We start from the raw sequence: 16,105 nt of genomic DNA on the forward strand, positions 1-16,105 counted from the left end.
ATGGCCACGCCACAATCCCTTCTCCTCCATTCTCCTCTCCGGATCTTGGGCACACACGCATATGCACCCAGCATGAGTTTAAGCCACTGGGTCCGGGACTAGAACCACAGTCGACTACATGGGAGTCCAGCGACATAGCCATTACGCTAACTGCTGGTTCCCAATCTTTTTTTTAACATACATTTTTGATACAGGGCACATGCGCTTGCCAGAGAGACAGAAAGAGAGAAAGTGAGAAATCACCCCCTGGGAGGATGGCCATGCTGCAATCCTTTCTCCTCTACTCAGGATTCTAGACACATAAGTACACATACCCAGTGTGAGTTTTAAGACACCAAATCCGGGACTCGAACCACGGTCAACTACATGGGAGTCCAGTGACATAACCACTATGCCATCTGCTGGTCCCAAGATTTCAGTCTTTTTAACCCTGTACTTATTTTCTTTGTTCATCTTTTGCATATCACAAAATTGGATTTAAAATAAAACTTCCAAATACAACAGTGTCTGATACAATAAATATCTGTTGAATGAATAATATAATTTCTTTTATTGTCCAAAAGAAGAAGAAAAAAAGGAGAGATAAAGAAAAGAAAGAGGGGTCAAAAATAGATTATTAGGGATTATGTATGTGATCCTTAAAACAGTAAGAAAAATAAAAGGGGGCCGACAGGTGGTGCAGTGGTTGAGGGTGGCAGGCTCACACATGCACATTCGACTGCAGTTCGAGTCCCAGACCTGGTGCCTTGTTTTCTCATTTTCCCTCTTTCACTTTCTTGCTCTCTCACTATGCTCCTCTTCTGGTCAAATTAAAATAAATGAATAAATAAATAAGGTTAAATAAGATAATTCTAAACAAAAATCTTAAAAAAGAAAAAAAAACACAGAAATAAGACCAAACTAAATCAAATTAGCAATTTTAAACCATTTGGTTTGAATAAAATCTTTTGCTTATTCTCCTTAATTTGCTGAAAGGAGTGTTGTTGAGTTAGCCATATTTTATACTCAAAACAACAGCATCATCTGGACGGATGCGAACCGCGGTCGACTATGTGGGAGTCCAGCGACATAGCCATTACGCTAACTGCTGGTGCCCTATTTGTTTTCAATTTTAGTCATTTGTTTGTAAGTTTCTGGGATAAAATACAATATATAATTTTGGAGAACAATTGTTTTTTTGGAGAGATTTTTACTCTAGGGTGCATGTGCTTTCCAGAGAGACAGAGACAGAGAGATAGAAAGTGAGAAATAACCCCCCAGGGTGATAGCGATGCCACAGTCCTTTTTCTTCCATTCTCCTCTTAGGATTGTGGGTATGTACGCACACATGCCCAGTGTGAGTTGTAAGCCATCAGGTCTGGGACGTGAACCATGATCGACTACGTAGGAGTCCAGTGACACAACCATTACACCATCTGTTGGTCCCTTGGAGAACAATTTTACCCAGTTATCTCCTGGAATACTCTAAGAATAAAATAAAAAGACTCTGAAGAGGTCCAGAATATGACACTGTGACATAAAATATTTTGAACAGGGCCAGCAGGCAGCATGGTGGTTGAGGCTGACTGTGGCTCAAGTTCCAAACCTGATGACTGGAAATTCATGCCAGGAGTGTGTGTGTGCATGCTCAGAATCCCAAGAGGAGAATGAAAGAGAAGGGATTCCATCCCCCCTGGACGGCGATGTCTCAATTCTTTCTGTGTGTCTCTCTCTGTGTCTCTGGCAAGTGTATGCATCCAATAGTAAAAACCTCTCTAAAAAAAGAAAAGAAAAATTTTGGAAAAAAAAAAAAAAAAGAATAAAAATTTTGAGCAGAAGGCGTCTGAGTTCCCAAAATCTCTTATCTACCTATAAGCAGAGCCTCCTACAATAACTTCATTATTATAAATCTCCTCCCCGGAAGCAACAAGGGAAGACTGACTCTTAATACCGGAGATGAGAAGTTTCTCCACCAAATCTGGATAGACATTGTTACTAAACCAGTAGATCTCTCCCATTTACTATTCTCCTAGTGGAGACTATTTATTTTATTTATTTTTATTTTTCCATTAAGTACCTGTGGGTGGTTTATACAATGAGATTTATTTAGTTCATGATTCTAGAGATCCAATGTAAGGGGCTGCATCGGGTGAAGGCCTTCTTGCTAGACAGGATCTCTGGGAAGTGCAGAGAGCAAGAGAGAGCAAAGTGCATGTGTCTGTGTCCATGTCCCCTTATAAAGGCCCCAGACCCAGTCACTACTGATGCCTACTATCTCCTAGTAGCCCACCTTTCTTTCTTTTTTAAAAAATCTGTCTTCCTTCCTTCCTTCCTTCCTTCCTTCCTTCCTTCCTTCCTTTCTTTCTTTCTAATTTGACCAGAGAGGGACAGAGTGGGGCAGGGGAGGAGTGAAAAAGCAAGCTGCCAGGTCTGGGACTTGAACCATAGTCGACCATGTGGGAGTCCAGTGCCCTTAACCATCACACCACCTGCTGGCCCTGAGGCCCATTTTTCAATACCAGAGCTAGATCAGCTTTTTGGTCTTTAATCCCATTACAACCAAAGCATAACACACGAATTTGGGGGAAGACATTCAAACCATAGCAGCAGCTTTCTCGCCTTTCCTCATTACGATGGTATATGAGGGCCAGCAGGGGACTTGGTGGTTAAGACTCACAGACCTGACCATGGTTTCAGTCCCAGACTTGTTGGTTTGCTTTTTCATTTTCCCACTCTCTTTCTTGTCTCTCTCTCTGGTCAAATTAAAAAATAATAATAAAATTAAATAATTCTTAAAAAAAAAAAAGATGATAAAAAGATGATATATAAGATACAAATTCCCACCACAGTTTTTAAAGGGTGTTTTTATTTATTTATTTTGAATTGACCAGTGAGAGAAAAAGAGAGAGGGGGGCGGGAAAGTGAGACAGCAAGCCGCCAAGTCCAGGATTCAAATTGCGGTTGGCCATGTGGAAGTCCAGTGCCCTTAAGCACCACGCCACCTGCCAGCCCCTTCCACCACACTTCTGAGTCGCATTTTTCTGCAAATCCCATTATTACATTGATAAAAAAAGATGGGATTAAATTTCCCCCCTCTTTTTAAAAATATTTATTTATTTATTTAACTTTATTTTTTATTATTAATGTTTAATTTGACCAGAAAGAGACAAAGAGGAAGAAAGGGGGAGTGAGGAGCAAACCACCAGGTCCAGGACTCAGACTGCCTGCCATTGGCAATGTGGGAATCCAGCATCTCAACCACCATACCACCTCCCAGCCGAATTTTGTCTTTTTTCTTGCTAATTTCTTTTGCTCATTTGTAGGCCCCTGTGCCCAGAACCTAAGAGGGAAGAGGAAAAATTTTTCCTTCTCAATAATCTCACAGTCTAATATTTGCAATTATTTTTTTGGTAAATGCTGATTTTTTTTTTTTTTTGAGAGGTTTTTGCTATAGGGCGCGTGCACTCGCCAGACAGACTGAGAGAGACAGAGAGACAGAAAGCGAGAAATCACCCCCCAGGGGGGATGGTCACGCCGCAATCCCTTCTCCTCCATTCTCCTCTCGGGATCTTGGGCATGCACGCACACGCGCCCGGCGTGAGTTTTAAGCCACCGGGTCCGGGACACGAACCGCGGTCGACTACGTGGGAGTCCAGCGACATAGCCATTACGCTAACTGCTGGTTCCCAATGCTGAAATATTTTAAATTGCCAGTAGGTAGATGCACTTGCCAGAGAGAGACAAAGAGACACAGAGAGAAAGAAAGCACCCCCCCCAATGGTGTGCAGTCATGCCACAATCCTTTCTCCTCCATTTCTCCACCCTGGCATTAATTAGTTCTACAGGGTTGGCTATTTCCATCGAAACTATCAGGAGTAGGAGTATGCATGCACATGTACCTGGCATGTTTTTCAAGCCACTGGGGCAGAGATTTGAACTACCATCAGCCATGTGGGATCCAACTCCTTTAACCACAAGGCTACTAGGCTGACCCATAAATACTGGGATTTAAATCTCCATATGGTCTTATAAGAGTAAACATTATGTATATACATTTACATCGGCAGCGCTGCATACGGAAACAACAGCAGAAGACACAGCCCTGATGACCCTGCCCACCCTACCAACCCTGGATTGGGAAATGAAACTAGCATTAGACATAACAGATGCATCAGATACCACAAAGGACTTGTAGGAGACCTCCAAATATTTCCACATGAACTCTAACTGGACTGAAATGCAAGTATATCTAGAAGAGTCCGTCTGAAGGCATAAAAGTCTTGAAAGGAGCCCAGGGAACAAGTTTGAGGAGATTCCTGAATGACCTGGGTCAAGGGCCACCAGGCTGAGACAGTATGGTCTCTGCAAGAGAGAAGAGAAAAAGTCTCCTAAACTCGCTTAGCCAAAGTGTTACCGAACTCAAATCAGGTTCGCTCACCCAAGCGCTAAAACCAAGCCATAAGCACATGGTGTGATGAAGGAAAAGTACAGCTTTATTACAAAGCGCAATATTTCAGCTCATGCTGAAAAGACCCGGTCTCCCTGAGATGTTCCCCACATGCGTTATTAAGGACAAAATTAGGGGCCAAGGTCTTAGGCGCATGATCAGTTCAGTGATTGGTTCAAGAGGGTGTGATCATCTCTTGGGTATTTTTGATTGGTGAGGCCTTAGATAATCAAATTTCTCTTCAGGTGTCTAGAGCCATTCAGCCTGGAGTCTTTGAGCTCACAACCAGCAGTTTCCAGCCTAAAAAACATCTTACATGTTGAAATAAAAACCTTATCTTTCCTTTAAGTGAGAGTTTTAGAGGTCAAATGGCCCTCACTTATGGTCCAAGTTGGTCATTATCATAAACAAAAGCCTGAAGACTTCTTGCTCTGGGCCATTAACATATAAATGGACTTAATATTTCAGGAAACCTAGGAAAATACATTAGGGGGTCCTTGCTCGGTTTCAAAAGGACATTCCTTAAAAAACCCACACTTCTTTTGTTGCAATACTTAAGTAGGCTCAGTAGGAAGGAAGGAAGGAGAGAGGAGGACAGGAAGAAAGCTCTGCAAGCAATCTTCTGATGGTAATCTGTCCAGTGGGGGAAGAAAGTAGTGACAGCAGGAGGCTCTTTCTCCAGACAGTTAACATTTCTTCTTACACATTAACAAATGAGCTAACCTGAGTGCGGTGCAAGGTTCAGTTAGTAGAAACCGGTTCTACAGGGTTGCAAACAGTTTCTGGACCAATTTTATGAGGACCAAAGAGCAGGTACTCAGGGACTGGATGTGAAGAAGGAGCAGCGAGCACTCCAGAAGACTATGCCTCTCCAAGATCCTCCACCCCACAGCATTACCCTCAGCCAGTTATGCAACTTCCGAAGGTTTCCCAGCTCCAAATCCTTGCATTCAACAGTATTTACCAAGTGTCCACAAAGCTCCAAATGCTGAAATGTGTGGGGCTGTGAAACAGACACACACAGGTTCTGCATGGTGAAGACTGGGGTACACGCATTGTAGACATGGTGGGTCAAAGCTATGGTACAGGCAGAAGGAAGCATCAGATTCTGATGGGAGGGGGGAGATTTCCTCTCAACCCCAAACTGAAGGATCCCTAGGAACCAACTTTGTGGCGGGGAAAATGGTGCATATGGAGTACAGCAGAGCACCTCTAAATCCTCGGAGGTTAGGACATTTAGGAAGTGAAAGTTGTTCCCTAAAGCTGGAGTTGAAAAGACGCAGTGGGGAAGCACATGGACAAGGTGGGTGGAAGGGTGGGACGTGGCAAAGTTTGAAGCCTGAAAGGTCTTTATACATGAAACATTTTTAATTTTATCTGGGGGGTGGGCAATAGAGAGCTGATGGGGACAGTGAAAAAACAGCCCAGGTGATAGTTTTTCTTTTAAAAAAGATCGCACCGGGCACAGTCTGGGTAGCAGGCTCTGGTAGACACTGCAACTGGCAAGCAGGCCCAGCGCGCAGTTCAGATGGATCCCACCGTAAAAACGAGGCACAACGGCACACACGTGCGGACCTAGCTATTCAGGTCTTGGGAGGCTAAAGCAGGAGGATCCCTACACAACCAGACCCTGTCTTTTTTTTGAGAGATTTTCGCTATAGGGTGCCTGTGCTCGCCAGACAGAGACAGAGAGACATAAGCGAGAAATCACCTCCCAGGGGGTATGGTCACGCCGCAATCCCTTCTCCTCCATTCTCCTCTCGGGATCTTGGGCACGCACGCACACGTGCCTGGCGTGAGTTCTAAGCCACGGGTCTGGGACACAAACCGCGGTGGACTACGTGGGAGTCCAGCGGCATAGCCATTATGCTAACTGCTGGTTCCCAACCAGACCCTGTCTTAAAAAAAAAAAAAAAGAAAAGAAAGAAAGAAAGAAAGCCCAGCGGCTTTGGTGTGCTGCTTTGCAAGGCTGGAAACCATGGGAAAGATGGAAGATTCTGGGTCATCCTGTGTAAGCTGGGTAACATCCTGGCCACCTAGGAAGGCTGGGAGGAGGACCTGGGTGTGAGATTCTCTCTCCCTCTCTCACAAAATAGACTTCAAAAAAACCACACAGGCCACAGCAAGAAGATGGGAAGAAGACAAAAGGTGGGGAGCCCCCTTAACTGTCAACTGTCATAACAACGTTCATTCATAATTTCCTCCCTATTTTCGCCATTCATTTGATTTATAAGATGTTCCCAAGGTCATTTTGTTTTCTTATTGTAAGAGTTTAATTAAACAATAATGTTAACTTAAGTATAATTTCATGGCAACATTTCTTATGTATCTCAGAGTAAACCCGGCTCATGAAAAATAAAGTTAAGGTTGTAAACAAAATGCATAGTCTTTGGTAATTTCTATGAAAGCATTTAATCCCCCACACACACCCCTGCACCCCTCTATAAAGGGTCATTTAACTTCCTGACCTCCAGCCTGGAGCTTCCTAAGAGATGCAAATTGGCCGCTTCTGGAAAACAACGCTCACAAAAGCCTGGGCAGCACATTCAGCCTACCTGGGAGGTTCAGGCCCACAGAGCAGGAGGCAGAGGCGATAACAAATCCTCAGTTTTACCATTTCAACAGAAGACAGGGGCTATGGACCAGAACCAAATTAAGTCACTTTCACACTTTCCCATGGATTTTCCTGCGTATTGTCACCAGTCTGTTCCGTGGCGATTGGCTATACAACTTACTTTAAAAAATAAAAATAAAGGCCTGGTAGGTCAGGGCCGTCAGGCTAGGAAAGGGGCCCCTAAGGAAGAGTGGAGAGGGTAGAAGGCAGGCTGGGAAGGACAGGTGGAGCAGAGGAAGCCATGGGCTAAGGAATGGAAAGGCCCTCCAGAGGTTCAAGTCAAGGCCAACATCTCTTCTTTTTAAAAATTTTATTTATTATTATAATTATTTTTAATTTGCTATAGGACACATGTGCTCACCAGAGAGAGAGAGGAGGAATGTGAGAAAGCAAGCTGCCAGTTATGGAACTCAAACCAGGGTCAGCCATGTGGGGGTCTAGCACCTTAAGCACCAAACCACCTCCTAGCCCCAAGGCCAGCATCTCCTAAGAGATCTGGGCAGTGCCTCAGAAAGAGGGCCAGGTTGAGCCATCTCTGGAAGGGGGCTCTGAAGAAGGAAGGAAGGAGTACAAAGGCCTCTCAACACCTACAGACCAGCAGATGCCGTAAAATTTTACTGTCCTTGAAACCCATAAATAATAGGGGCCAGCAGGTGGCATGGCGGTTAAGGAGCTGAATTCCCACAAGAGTGACCACAGTTCGAATCCTGAACACATGCATGCTCAAAATCCGGAGAGGAGAATGAAGAAGGGATTGCAGCATGGCCATCCCCCCCAGATGGTGATTTCTCACTTCCCTTCTGTCTCTGGTGAAAGCATAAACCCCATGGCAAAAATCTAAGAAAAACAAAACAACAACAAAATTCATGGGCAACCGTAATAGCAGGTATTATTTACCAAGCATAGGAATAGTGTTTGGAAAAATGAACACTTACTATATGCCAGGCTGCTTCTAATTCTTCACAGACATACATTATGTATGTGTATGTATGTATGTATGTATGTATGTATGTATGTATATGTGTATATACACACACATATACATTGTCACCCATTTAATCCTCTTAACAATCATCTTTTTAAACTTTATTTAGTTTAGCCATTTATTTATTTATTTATTTATTTATTTATTTTAATTTGACCAGAGAGGGACAGAGTAAGTGAGAGAGAGAGAATGAATAAGAGAGCAAGCAGCCAGGTCCAGAACTCAAACTGCAGTCAGCCATGGGCGAGTCCAATGCCCCTAACCACCATGCCACCTGCTGGACCCCTCATAACAATAATCCGTAAGAGATAGGTTGTATCATTATTTCCACTTTATAGATGAATATAAATAGGCTGAGGTTAAGTAAGAAGACATAACCTATGAGTAAATTCTTCTGAAACTCTATGAAGATCCTACTTGCACTTGATTTTCAGCTATTCTAATAGACCTGAATGTTGAGGTAGCATTGTTTGTTTTTACATACTGTTGGGGATTCTGGAGCTAGACAGGGCTTAAATCCCAAACTTTGCGACTTGGCAACGAAGTGACCTTAGCCAAACAATCATACAATGTGCATATTAATAGTGCCTACTGCACAGGGTGGGTATGAAGATTATATTAGCTGATATTTGGAAAGTCCTCAGAACAAAGCCTAGAACATAGTCGATCCCGGCTGGCCACTACTGAAGGTCCACAAGTGGATCACAAGTAGCAAACGAAAGTGGACAGCATTATTTACACATAGCAATGAGAATTAAAAGCTAACGACCTTGGGGGCAAAGGGCATAATGCTTAGGTCACTGGACTCACACATGCTGACCATGGTTCGAGTCCTAGACCAAGCAGCTTGAAACTCACACCAGGTGTATGTGCGTGCGTGCCTAAGATCCAGGTAGGACAATGGAAGGGACTGCATCATGGCCATCCCCCGGGGGGGGGGCTGACTTCTCACTTTCCCTGTATCTGTCTCTGTCTCTCTCACTCTGGTAAGTACACGCAACCTAAGACAAAAACCTCTCAGAAAAAAAGGTAAAAAAGCTAACGACCCTAACAGTAAAAGGGATATCATAAAATATACACACATAAACAAGCACATAAGTACAAATATGTTTAAAAGGAGAAGAATAAAATAAAAGACAGGTATGTAGGTAATAGGTGATCCTCCAGTCCCCAGATAAAAACCACATTCATAACCAGATTAGGGTAAAATTAACCTGAGACATTCACAACAATTATCAAGTGATGAATGGGGATGCCATTCACATTTTTTCCATAAAGGATCCTTAATGGCTAGCTTAGTTATTTTTTTAAAGAATTATTTTATTTAGATTTATTTATTTATTTATTTATTCAGAGTTTTTTTTTTTTTTTGTCATAGGGCACATGCACTTGCCAGAAAGACAGAGAGACAGAAAGCGAGAAATCAAACTAGGACTCATGAGGATAAGTTTTAGGAAGGCTGTCGGGACCCCTCCCAGGCTCTGTCTTGAGGTCTTGTTTGGAGAAATCTAGGTGACTGCTCTTCTCGCCCACTAGACTAGGCTCTGGGGAGATCCTGCATGTTTTGTTCTCTTCCCATCTCTAGCATCAAACCTGGAACAGGACTTCTGGGTGTCAAGAGGGCCCATTCTGTTTGAATAGCCCAAGAACTAGGAAGACAGGATCCCTGGTGAGCCAAACGCTGCGAATGAATAAACCCCCTTATAAATCAGATCATCTAGATCGCCATCACGCTGACTGCTTATTCCCCGGTATTACCTCCTAGCAGCTAGAACCTAGCTCAGCTGTCCGCTAGATTCAGGCCAATGGGCCCCCGGCCTTAAAAGGGGAAGCAGTGCCCTCTAGAGGCCAGCATGCTGGTGGCAGCAGTAATCTGAAAGCCCTAGAAAGCACATCCCGGGGAAAGCAATGACAGTATTACAGTCCAGCCGATTCTCCCTGCTGGGATCTCTTCCATTAAGGGCTAAGGTTTGAAAACTTGTGGCTTTATTTTTATTTAAAAAGTGCAGTCTTGAACACCATCATCTTATTCAAAGTGTTGTTAACCTGTTAATCAGGATTCCCTTCCACTCTGTCAAATATCCTGGGACTCTTCACTTGGGGGACAACAAACCAACTCTGATGACCCTTTGCTTCATTTTTTCTTTTTTCTTTTTCCTACAGGGCATGTGCATGAGATAGAGAGAAAATTTAGAAAGAGGAGAAAGCACCCTGCCCCATGGGGAATGGTCACACTGCAATCTCTTCTCCATCTCTCCCTCCCTTCATGATTTTTAGGCATGCAAGCATGCACACCCGCACTGTTTCTCAAGCTGCTGGATTCAGGACTTGAATCAAGGGATTGGCTGCCTTAACCACCAGGCCACAAAGTCAGCCTGGCTTCTTCTTCTTTTTTTTTTTTTTTTTAAATGAGGAGACACACGGAGCAAGAGAGACAGAGGGGTAGTCTGCTAGGGTCTTACCATGTTGTGATTCTCCTGCTCCAGACTCCCAGTTAACTGGGAATACAGGGTCTGTTAGGGTCTTACCATGTTGTGATTCTCCTGCCCCAGACTCCCAGTTAACTGGGAATACAGGAGAACACTGCCAGGCCTGGCCTGTTTAGGCTGGGCCAGAAAGTTAACCTGGGCCTCCCATGAGGCCTCAGCCACCACACAGCAGTGCCCTCCCAGCTGTGCTACCACAGCTGGGCCCCTGGCCTTCCATTTCATAAGAGAATGTAGGCTAAAGCTGGCTGTTTCACTTTCACGAGGGAAAAAAGCACTTAGTGAACATCTTGTCACATAGTCCTCCAGGAACGAGGCACTAAGCTGCGCCTGAACGTTACCAATAGCTTCCATAAGTGACACAGTGTGGGATGTGTCTGGACTACCTCTTGAGTTGGTTGACAGCTTAACAGGAGAAATCAAGAGCCGTCTCTCCACGTGTTCAGGCTAGATCCCAGTTTTGTCAGACTAGAAAAATCTGGGGAACATTGGTACTAGGTGAACTTCGACAGTCCACTGGTCAGTTTGCCCATGTCACAAATGACCTACTGTCCCAAAGCAAGCCAGCTCAGCTGGGGAAGTAAGTACCACACCGAGGTTCAGCTTTGGCAGTGGTTGGCAGCAGCCACCAATCTCGGGCTAGGGATGGATGTGGAAAAGCAGGGGGGTCCAGGCTCCGTAGACAGGCGCCTCGGAGCAAATCCCAGGCACTGAGCTTCGTGAGCTTCCACAAGCCACCCAACCTCCCTCCTTCAACAGTTTCCTCCTGCATGAAAAGGATAGATAGGGTACAGTTAATGGAGACGAGCAATGTATGTACCGTGCTCAGTACAGCAATAGGAATTTTGAGTGCTGATCGTTGTTGGGAAATAATCCCAACTATCACTACACACAGGTAAAACCGAATACAGCCACACCTCACTTAATGACACACCTGTTTCGTGATCACTGGGACTTCACACCCGTTCTTCAGCACTGAGAATCCACTTTCTCAGCCTTTGTCTCATTCCCGCAGTCGGTTGGTATTCACTACACAAAGCATTCACAAGCATGCAAGACTGCACACGTAGTTTATAAGTTTGCACTTTACTGTGCACCCACGGTAGTATTCAGAAAAAAACAGAAACAATTACGCCAGGCTTATATTAATGTGTCGTGGTGTCTTGTCACTTCCTGGCACTTATCTGACATATGCTTTTAGTACAGCTAGAAATACTTTATTCTAGTGTGGTGTCACATGGGGTCTATTGAAAAATACATATTTTATGGTGCCACGACACCACAAGACATCCTCTTTAAGTTCCTTCCCTTATTGACCAATTCACTGAACAACCTATCCGCAGGAATAGAACTCGGTTGTCAAGTGAGAAGTAAGTGCCTTTCAAAAGGTCTACACAAGAGAAATGACTAGATCTCCTGCCCTCCTACTCCTTACCCTCCAGACGGCAAGACAAGAGGACAGCAAAGCTAATCATAATGGGACATTTGGGACCAGTAGATGGCAAATGGTTACGTCACTGGACTCCCACATAGTCGACCACAGTTCGAGTCCTGGACCCAGTGGCTTAAAACTCACGCCGGGCGTGTGCACCCAAGACCATGAGAGGAGAATGAAGGAGAAGGGATTGTGGCATGGCCACCTCTCCCAGCAAGGTAATTTTTCATTTTCTGTCTCTGTCTCTCTGGTGAGCACACACACCCTACAGCAAAAATCTCTCCAAAATAATAATAATAATAATAGGACATTGATTACGTACACCTCCTACCAAATCAGTTAAAAGGAGTTGAACTGAGTAGTAATGTTGACATTGGGCTGGGATTCAGGCAGTGGTGAGCCAAAGCCACTTGCACGGTTAACAGAGATGGCAGCACGGTTAACAGAGATGGAGCACAGAAGCTGTGAGTTGGAGAAAGCTGGTCTGAGAGAAGCAAGGAAATGGGACAGACTCACCACAAAACGTCTACGAAAGACCATGAAGCCTGACACAGACAGACACACACACTCCACCGTAGCCATGTGTGGACCCCAGTTCTCACAAGGCCAGGCTCCGAATACCTCCTAGACTGTTTGCTATAGGGCGTGTGTGCTTGCTAGGGGTGGTTTGAAATTCACGCTGGGCATGTGTGTGTGCAAGCCCAAAATCCCAAGAGGAAACTGGGGCACTGGACTCCCACATGGCTGACCATGGTTCTAGTCCTGGACCTAGTGGCTTGCTTTCTACTTTTCATCTCTCCCAGTCACTCTGTCCCTCTCTGGTCAAAATAATAAATTAAGTTAAATTAAATTAAATAATACTTTAACTTAAAAAAAAAAGATGTCTGTACCCAAAAGGCTAATTCCTTCATGATATTAGATTCATCCTGTAGGTCTGACAGATATTTTTTTGATCTAGGGGATCTGTCCAAGACCTTTTGAATCAACTGTCTTTTTTCTTTTTTTTTTGAGAGGTTTTCACTATAGAGCGCGTGCGCTCGCCAGACAGACAGAGAGAGAGTCAGAGAGACAGAAAGCGAAAAATCACCCCCCAGGAGGGATGGCCACGCCACAATCCCTTCTCCTCCATTCTCCTCTCGGGATCTTGGGCACATACGCACATGTGCCCGGCGTGAATTAAGCCACCCGGTCCAGGACGCGAACCGTGGTTGACTACGTGGGAGTCCAGCGACATAGCCATTACGCCAACTGCTGGTCCCTCAACTGTCTTTTTTCAGTAGAATATAAGTTCCACAAAGTCAGACATATTGTTAACTTTAATCATTACTGAATCCCCAGAGACAAAGTAGGTAATCACTGAATGTTTGTTGACTAAATTAAAATGATGAAGCCAGGATTTGAAACCAAGTCTATCAGGCATTAAAGAGTAATGTTTTTCCTCCTATATAAAATTCTGTCTTTAAATTAATCTCATCACCTACTTTATATTAAAAGGAAAGGAGAGGAGCCAGCAGGTGGCATGGTGCTTAGGGGCGCTAGACTCCCACATGGCCAAGACCTGGTGGCTAGCTTTCTCATTTTCCCCTTCTCTCTCTCTTCCTCTCTTCCTCTCCCTCTCTCACTCTGGTCAAATTAAAATAAATAAATTTGAATAAAATAATTCTTTAAAAAAAAAAAAAAGGAAAGGAGAAAAGAAACAAAGGGAAGATAAAACGGGAAGAAGGGGGAAAGAGACGGTGCCAAGGTGGATGGGATGAAACTCAGGCCCAGGCATCAGCTGCAATGACCTTGGGCCTCTCCCTACAAGCACACTAATACTTTTATTGGGGCCCCAGATGATGTTTCTCTTTCACACTCTTCCAACTTAATCTGTTTTCTAAATCTGTTATATTTGTGATTATTAAAAAAAAAAAAGGCAAAAATTATGCAACAGTTGAAAAAAGCAAACATCACCCAAGATCATTACCACAAAATCTAACTACTTGGAATCCACATCTCACTACCTTTAGTCTAAGCATATATTTATACTCTGAGAATATATTTATACTCTGAGAATATATTTAGCTGTGATCATACAGTATGTTTACTCTTGTCTCCTGATTTATTCCTTTTAACCAATATTTTTTAAAACCTTCTACCATGTACCGATAGAATTTCATTATGCTCAGTATAAAATTCTCAGTTAAATAAAGTGCCAACTGGTATTAAATTTTCATGTCCTTTCATACTGATTCCGTAACAAGAGAGTTTTAAAATTCAATTCTTATAATTGGCCGGAAAGAAAAGATTTTTACAATTCCCTCTCTCTTTCCATTAAATATTTTAAAAACTGCAAAGAATCAATAAAACATGTGCTTATTTATAAAGCTGAGCAAATGCTATTATCCTCTGGCTCTCAGCTATGACCATATCATGAACACTAGGGGAATAAGCGAATAGCCACAGCCCCCAAAGAGAACAATGATCTTAGAATATAAGGGAAGTCAAATATCCAAACACAATGAAATCTCAATCAGGTTTTAAGTTAACATAAACATAACATTGTCTTCATCTGTAAAAAGGTCCATTCCACAAGCAGTTCTGTAGAATAATATAATATATAGGTAGTTTTAGTTGTATAGTTGAAGGAGTGCCAAAGAGAGTATAAAGAATATAAAATTTGGGGGCTAGCAGGTAGTGTGTTAGTTAAAGGCATTGGAATCCCATATGGCTAACTGAGGTTCAAGTCCCAGACCTGGGAGCTTACTTTCTCACTTTCCCTCTCTCTCTCTGTCTCTTTCTGGCCAAATTAATAATAATAATAATTTTTTACAGTATTAAAAAAGAATATAAAATATCTTTTCTTTTTTTTTCTTTATTCATAATGGGGTACATGTGCACACAGGCGAGAGTAAGAGAGAGAAAGAAAGATGTGTACCCTCCCCAGGGTCTGGTTACATCGTGAATCCCCTTCAAGTCCTCCAGCCCACCAGATCCCATGTTCACACGCCCAATGTTTCAAGCTAAAAGGTCAAGGGATTCGAACCACAGTCGCCATATGGAATCTGACTTCTTTTTCTCTCTTTTGAAAAATAATTGTTTTAAAAAGCTTCTGAAAGAAAACAAAAGGAAAAAAATATTTATTTAATTTTGTTTGTTTTCATTATTATTTTTTAATTTGCTATAGGACACAGAGAGAGAGAAAGAAAAGTGAGAAGCTAAGCCACCAGGTCTAGGACTTGAACTGTAGTTGGCCATGCAGGAGTCCACTGCCTTAACCACTATGCCACCTACTGGCCCTGGAATCTGGTACTACTTTAGCAACACAATAGCATTGTCCCACAGAGCCAATGTAAAAAAAGAACATACAATTTCTAAACCCAGAGAAAGGAAACTCCAGTGTAATAACAACGCTGGTGTGCAGACCAGTTCTGCCACTTACTCACTAGGTAAGTAAATTAATCACTCAAAACTGATTAATGAATAAATTTAAAAAACCCTGCTCCCACAGATTGAGAACGGGTATCTTTTTTTATTTCTTCTTTTCTTTTATTTAACTTTTTATTTATTTATTTATTTTTAATTTGACCAGAGAGAGACAGAGCAAGAGCGAGAAAGAGAGGGGGAAAGTGAGAAAGCAAGCCACCAGGTCTGTGACTCAAACCACGGTTCGCCATGTGGGAGTCCAGCACCCCTAACCACCATGCCACCTAGTAGCCCCCACTTTTAGTTTTTTTTTTCTACAGGGCATGTGTGCTTGTCAGGAAGAGACAGAAGAGAGAGAGAGAAAATGAGAAGTCACTCTTCAGAGGAGATGGCCACACTGTAACCCCTTCTCCTCCATTCTCCTCTTGGGATTTGGGGCACACATGCACATGCGCCTGGCATGATTTTCAAGCTATCAGATCCAGGACTCAAACTGCAGTTGGCCATGTGAGAGTCCATCTGACAGCATTTCTGTGATATTCCTGCCAAAGCTGCACAACCTAAATGTGAAGCAAGATAAGAAAACTCCAGGGGCCAGCAGTTAGTGTAATGGCTATGTCGCTGGACTCCCACGTAGTCGACCCCAGCTCAAGTCCTGGACCCAGTGGCTTGAACTCATGCCAGGTGCGTGTGCATGCGTGCCCAAGATCCTGAGAGGAGAATGGAGGAGGAGGGATTGCGACGTGACCATCTC

At 43.4% G+C, this 16,105-nt stretch overlaps 2 protein-coding genes across 2 annotated transcripts in view; one reads left to right on the plus strand and one right to left on the minus strand.

Moving 5' to 3' along the window:
- Positions 1–16,105, minus strand: part of G3BP2 (G3BP stress granule assembly factor 2) — a 99,337-nt gene that overhangs the window by 71,250 nt on the left and 11,982 nt on the right. The gene's annotated exons all lie outside the window — the stretch shown is intronic.
- The window catches only part of USO1 (USO1 vesicle transport factor), a 103,409-nt gene continuing 92,912 nt past the window's right edge, over positions 5,609–16,105 (plus strand). Inside the window, exons 1-2 of the mRNA XM_027769752.1 lie at positions 5,609–5,729; positions 6,876–7,186. Of these exons, the coding sequence (XP_027625553.1) occupies positions 5,609–5,729; positions 6,876–7,186 (432 nt within the window). The remainder of the gene's footprint in view (positions 5,730–6,875; positions 7,187–16,105) is intronic.

The sequence above is a fragment of the Tupaia chinensis genome, unplaced genomic scaffold (assembly GCF_000334495.1).
Source record: "Tupaia chinensis unplaced genomic scaffold, TupChi_1.0 Scaffold000086_1, whole genome shotgun sequence".
Taxonomy (NCBI): Eukaryota; Metazoa; Chordata; class Mammalia; order Scandentia; family Tupaiidae; genus Tupaia; species Tupaia belangeri.